The sequence below is a fragment of the Meleagris gallopavo genome, chromosome 24 (assembly GCF_000146605.3).
Source record: "Meleagris gallopavo isolate NT-WF06-2002-E0010 breed Aviagen turkey brand Nicholas breeding stock chromosome 24, Turkey_5.1, whole genome shotgun sequence".
NCBI classification, from domain to species: Eukaryota; Metazoa; Chordata; class Aves; order Galliformes; family Phasianidae; genus Meleagris; species Meleagris gallopavo.
The window spans coordinates 1,324,145-1,330,733 of NC_015034.2; the positions used below are offsets into that span (position 1 = coordinate 1,324,145).

At 53.6% G+C, this 6,589-nt stretch overlaps 1 protein-coding gene across 1 annotated transcript in view; it reads right to left on the minus strand.

The window, feature by feature from the left end:
- Nucleotides 1-6,583, minus strand: part of XPO7 (exportin 7) — a gene marked incomplete at its 5' end in the record, with an annotated part of 31,443 nt that extends 24,860 nt beyond the window's left edge. The window contains one exon of the mRNA XM_031556744.1: nucleotides 6,506-6,583. Within this exon, the coding sequence (XP_031412604.1) occupies nucleotides 6,506-6,583 (78 nt within the window). The remainder of the gene's footprint in view (nucleotides 1-6,505) is intronic.
- Nucleotides 6,584-6,589: the final 6 nt, after the last annotated feature.

Here is a 6,589-nt window from a genome sequence, read left to right on the forward strand (position 1 = left end):
AGCAACCCAAGCCCTTCAGTCCACGTTCTCTCACACACTTCATGCTGTGCCGAGGCTAAATGACAAGCTGGAACCCCAGCCAGCTCCCAGTAGCAGCATTTAGCTCAACTGTGAACCCAGAGCAGTTATACGAACCCTGAACTGTGCTCATCTGACTGCTCTGCTGGGACTCCTCAGCTCAGAGCTCAGCGATCACTCGACCCCTCCTGCACACACACACACACACACACACACACTTTTTGCCCTCCAAAAGTCAAAACCCAAACGGTATCAATGCTTTTTCCTGGCAGTAACATCTAATAATGGAGATTTGCACCCTATCTCCAAGCTCTTCTCACCCAGCCTCCAGACAGACACCTCGTCACGTCGCTGCCTACAACCCAAGACCCTTTTCCCTACGTTCACCTGTTTGTGACACCTGTCTGTTTCTGAATGCTGGGAAGGTTCGTTTTGCAGTTCTCGGGTTGGTTTTGCATCTCTTCTCACCCTGAGCACAACAAAGCTGGGGATCTGATGCAAACCCCATCCGTGGGAAGGATCCACATCAGGGATCTTCCATATCTACGAGGGCTGGGTTGTGGGTCGTCCTCTGCACACAGCAGCCCCTTGCTGAGATCCTGGCCTCGGATGCCTGCCTGCTGAGAGCAGCTCTGAAGCTCAGAACGTAGAAGAAAAGCAACCCATCAATCTTATTTATACCACGAGCTGCAAATAAAACTCATCACTGCGCCGGGTTTTCCCCACGGTGAAGATAAACAATGTGTGATCATCTTTAAAATGATAAACACTACAAGGAATGCAACAGCTACCTAAGAAGGAGCCCCCGGGGGCTGGCTGTGGAATTGATCCTATATTACACGGTTGCTTAAGCAACGCTCTTTACATCCAGGGGTTGCAATAAGCTCCAGGCAGGTTCAGTTCAATAGGGTTTGACTTCAGCACGCTGACAGTTCTCATCTCAGGCAGTGGAGGGAAGGCAGGCTGTGCTTGGCATGCCCAAGATGGCAGAGGCAGAAATGGAGCAGCGGGCACGGGGAGCCCCCAGCAGCAGCCTCACAGACATCACAAAGGCTTCACCACAGCCACCCAAGCTTTGCCGCTGCCTGGGTTTCGTCCTGAAGGATGTGCGCGGCTGTAAAGGCTCAGACATGTTGTTTCAAGGAAGGCATTCCTTCCTCCTGCTTTCTGCGTCCCTGAGCCACAGATCCCTCGACGTGCTCAACGCGTTGTTTGCACCCCGAGCCCAGCCCCCCACTCTCATATCCCCCAACTGATTCCCCCATACGTCACCATCAGGGGAGGCCCCACGAGTGCCTGGGCGGCGGAGGGCAGGCAATGAGCCTGCAGCTCCTCACTCACTGCGTGCAGCAGGCACCAGCAGCAGCGACCTGCGAGCCCACTGCCACAGCTGGGCTGTGTGGGGGGGTGGGACCCCCAAGCTGCAGGCATTACCCACTCTGGGAGGAAGATGATGATGATGTTGAGGTCAGGGCTCGGAATCGCTGCGCTTTACCAAATCGTGGCAGCAGTCAGAGGGCTGCGGTGACAGAAGCGACTCAGGCTCAGAGAACAGCTCAGGTCACTTCAGTTGTTTCAACCAGGAATAAAAAGTTCTTAGATGGAGCAATTCAACTCTTAACCGCCGAGGAGCACGGCGATGCATCTCCTAAGTGCTCACCACTGTGAAACCCAGGTCTGGCGGCTCATCGCCCTCATCCATTAATGGAATCTCAACTATGAATTGCCCATTTCCATTTATTCTGCTAACAAAAGAAAGAAAACTTACTTATGCCCTTCCAGAATATCTCAAAAAGTTATTTATTGCAGCAGCACTTCCAGGCATCTCCCGGGGCACCAATAAAGAGCTCTCATTTATTCCCTTAAGATGAACGGTCCTCAAGTCGAGCTGAAGAGGACTTCTTTCAGTGCAGCCCTGCCATTTCACTGTGCAGCCCCACAGCAGCACTAACGTCCCCTGTAAGTTAGCACTGACAGCAAAGCACCCAGAAACAAGGATGGATTCTATCCCACGGAGCTTAAAAATGAGGAACTGATACCTTCAGCAACTGGAGAAACCACTGAGACACGGCACAAACCCTTCAATATTTTAGCTGGGTGCAAATAAGCACTGCTGCTCCGTGCCACCGAGGTTTTGCTGCGGCAGGACGGCGATTTGCTCAGCTGTGTGGGAAGGAACCAAGAGGAAAAAGCGAGCAAACACGACACAGAGCACATCAGGAGGGAGCAGCCCCAAAGCTAATTGCACTTCAGGGGCTGACGGCTGAAGTATCAGAACAACCTCTGCATTTCTGCTCCCTCCAGGAACGCAGAGTGAAGGCACAGCTCTGCGGCTGCACACAGCTACCCCCGATCCCCACTGACACCGGGGGAGCAGCAACGAGAGCTCCCTGGTGCTGCAATACAAACCTGTGTCTCAGAGCAGCTGCCCAGGGAAAGCTCTCACCCAGCAGGAGGGCTCAGCAGGGCCCAAGCGAAGAGAACAGCAGCCCAATGCAGCACGCAGGTGCTCCTTCCATTTGGGAACAAAACGGGAGGCTGAGAGGCAGCAACACCTTTGTATGGGAGGATGAGTCACTGCCATCTCTCTCTACCTTCTTATTTATGTGCCACGTTAGTGTGCTGCTTCAGAAATCGCACCGATTTCACCTCTCTTTTTGAGGACTGAATGTTCCCTGTGCACCTGAAGGCTTCCCACTTGGCAAAGGTCGGCCGTTTCCTAATGAGCAGCAACCAGGAAATTAGGAAACAGCAAGCACAAAGCACACATGGGAGCAGCGCAGTGCTGAAGGCAGGGAGAAAGAGCAGAACCTCTTCCACAAACATCTCTCAGCCACACTGAGCTGAGGGCTCCGGAGGCAGCAGAAACCCTCTGCACCAAAGCAAGCCTGAGAGCTCGGTTTGTTTTCCACCATATGAAGTTCTAAAGCTCCTCCAGTGCTGCTCAAACTCAGCAAAAGCACTGCAGATCACCTTCAGTGCACCGTTTGAGCTACAGACATTATCTGCTGCTAAAAGAGAAACAGCAGAATTAATATTTTCCAGCACAACGTCCTTGGACTCTCACTCCTGTAATCAGTGCTTTCACAAACACTGCATGGCTGGCGCTACAAGGGCGCTGACTTTTCCAACAGGAGCTGAAGGAAAGCGTGTGGATGATGCAGAAACGACAGCCCTGCTCCGTGTGAACACGGCAAACAGGAGCAGGTCAGAGCACGGCTGTGAGCAGTGCTCCCTGGGCGCTGCTTGTCTGCTCTGCGTGACCCCCAGCACCGCTCTGCTGGCCGTGTTTGGCTGCATCTGGCTGAGGATGCAGAGCTGCTGGCTGTGCAGGGGATGCACCAAAGCTGGATGAGAAGAGTAAGCTCGCAGATTACAGTGGTTACTCTTAGATTCTTACAACTCAGTCGCACGGCTGCGCCACCAGAAGAGCACAGAGCATTCTTACTACCAGCAAACGTCTCCTTGAAAGCGCAGCCTAGAAGCAGAAAATTACCAGCAAAAACATAATTGTAAGTAGTAAAAATGTAAGTTCACCTCTGTTCCAGCAGACCTGAGCCCTGCGAGCTTCTCAGCAGCAGCTGCACTGCACGCATGGAGGACAAGGAGGTGTTAGCAGCAATAACAAAGTTACTCTGCTTTCCAGCCCCAACCCAACACTGGTTGTGTTACTTTGCTGAGCATCCAAGCAGGGTAGTTAGAAAAAAAAAAAAACAACTAATTTGCAACAGAACTGCTGCCAGCTCTATTTTTAGTGGAGGCAGCCTGTGCCCTCCCTGGGCCCACAGCACTCCCTTGGGCTATTCTGAGATAAATACAAGCCCTCAATGAGAGCGGTGACAGACACAGGAGGTAAAAACCTTGAGCTAAAACAAAGTATTCCCAGCAACGCGCTGCGCCAGGCCTCTGTTATGCCAAGCAGGTGCAGGGTTACGGGGAGAGCAAATGGGAGCCACGCGGTGCAGGCTGAAGGCTGTGGGTTTCTAAAGCCAAATTAGATTTTGTGTTTGAGCCAAAATGACGTCTTCTAAAATACGGAAAGAAGGGAAAAACAAAGGTCCTGTTGGGGATGGAAGCACCCACCCGAGGAAAACACCTCAAGAAGCCCTGGCAGGGAGATGGTTTCTGAGCACGGAGCCCTCCAGCAAAGCGAGGGCCCTCCAAACCCTCCTGTTGTCCCTTCTGAGCACACCCAGTGCCCCGCAGAGCGCTGCCACGCGTGGGGACAGACCCAAAGGATGCCCATCCCAACACAAATCAAGGTTTCCTCTGCAATGGCTTCGAGATGAAAGCGGTAACTCCTGCCTGCTGCCGACCCGCTGCAAGACAGAGCGCCGCCGGGTGATCCGACACACAAACATCCAAACCGAGCCCACAGTCAGGTAACACACAGGCAAAACAACAACAAACCAACCCCCAAAAAGATGCAGTTTGCTTTGAGATGCCAAATCCCATGTTCTTCTAGGAGTTCCAGCTCAGCACCTCTCTTCTTGCACCTCATTCCTCTCAGCTCAGAGCCAGCTTACCACGAGCAGGCGAGAGTAACTCACACAGAACTGACAACGGCTTTTATGTGGTACAATCACTTGTCAGAACTCCACACAAACAGAACACTCCACGCTCAGAGCCACAGAATTAATTACCAGCAAACATTCTCCCACGGGGACGTTCGCTTTCAGGAAGCGCATCCCCATCTCAGGGCAACAGAAAACATCCAAGCATAAGGAAAGCAGAAAGCAAAGATGAACAGATCTGCTTGCAACGTGTTGTGGGACCGAGGAATAGGGCTGTATTTGCCCACAGAGCTAAAGGCAGCCGGCCTGCTTTGCTCTGTGAACAAGTTGAGGCAATGCTTCCAAGCCTGGGATCAGCAATATGCATCCAGAAGGCAATGTGAGCGTGCTGACGGAGAACGCAGGGCCCTTCAGCCACACCACAACACCTGATTTGCGCTCCTGCTGCCTCAGCATCACCGCAGCAGACACTGAGCAGCCTCCTCCTGCAGTGCTGCTCAGCAGGAGCACGGCACCCAGCTGCAGCTGCACGGCATGGCAGCTCAGTTTGCATCGCCTCCTGTTTCTAAAGCCCTCTGAGGGTGCGATATCTCCCTCACTCCGGCTCTAAAAGCTCACCTTCCTTCTCACTGCTCCGCAAATAACCTCTGCGACGGTTCCCTGTGCCCACCAGGCACCATAAACCTAACGCCCATCAGCTACCAAAAGTCCAACTGAACCCCAGCCTGCCAGCACACAACACCCCCAGCAAAGCTCTCACAAACCTTGGGAACTCTGCACAGCTCCCAGCAGCCAGCATTTATTGGCAGTGCCAGCCCCTATTAAAACAAGGCCAACTCCCACAGCATGTGCCACTGAAACTGCTCTGCCTATTATCCGCACTGGCAGCACATGTTGCAGGATAACTCAGTGACTGCTGCGTTTGATGTGGGAGCTGTGCAACTTCATTCAGGCCATAGAATCATTAAGGGTGCACGAGAGCATTAAGTTCATCAAACCCAACAGTGCTGAGCAGGCTGGGCCGTGAGGTGACAGCAAGATCACTCACAGAATGGCCAGGGTTGGAAGGGACCTCAAGGATCATAAAACTCCAATCCCCTCCACTACATGCAAAGCCATCAACCTCCACATTTCATAGCAGCCCAGGCTGCCCAGGGCCACATCCAACCTGGCCTTGAACACCTCCAGGGATGGACGGGGCATCCGCAGCCTCTCTGGGCAGCTGTGCCAGCACCTCACTGCTCTCTCTGCAAATATCTCTCACCCCAAACTCAATCTATTCACACAAAGCACCGCGTCCTGCAGGCACAACACATTCAGAGTCAGTTTTGAAGGGAACCTCTGTGCCGAAAGGAACTACGAGAGGCTCCCCGGATGCTGCACCTGGAGCAGAGAGAAGAAACAGACCATCAGCAGCGTGCAAAGCACACACAGCTGTAACGCTGAGCGACTCCTCCAGCTCTGTTTGCCCTGCAGGAACCACACCGCGCTGCAGCTGCCCCAACCCTATTTGCAAACCAGTCCCCCGAGTGGAGCATCTCCCACATTGCAGCCGTTAAACTTTAACTCAATGGAGCCGAACGCGGCCATCGCGACCCCGTTTGGCCACCTGTAACTCAGAAAATCACAGAATGGCCAGGGCTGGAAGGGACCTCAAGGATCACGAATCCCCAACCCCCTGCCACACGCAGGGCCACCAACCTCCACATTTAATACCAGCCCAGGCTGTGCAGGGCCCCATCCAACCTGGCCTCAAACACCTCCAGTGATGTACGGGGCATAACTCCCACTTGCTGAACGCAATATTTAACAAAGAAAAGCAAAGCGAGGAGGCAGGATTTCAAACCACGACAGCAGCAGGTTCCCGCAGCGCTCAGCTCAACGGCCTTTTAACGGCACGGCACCCAAACGCGGCCTTTCTTCAGCAAACCGGCTGCGCGGCAACCGAACAACGCGGCCATCCCCGGGCTCACACAGGGCAGATCCGCTCCACTTCTGTCGTAGGGATAAGGCGGGCCCGGCAGCAGCGAGGCCGGGCGGCGGGCATCGAGCAGGAG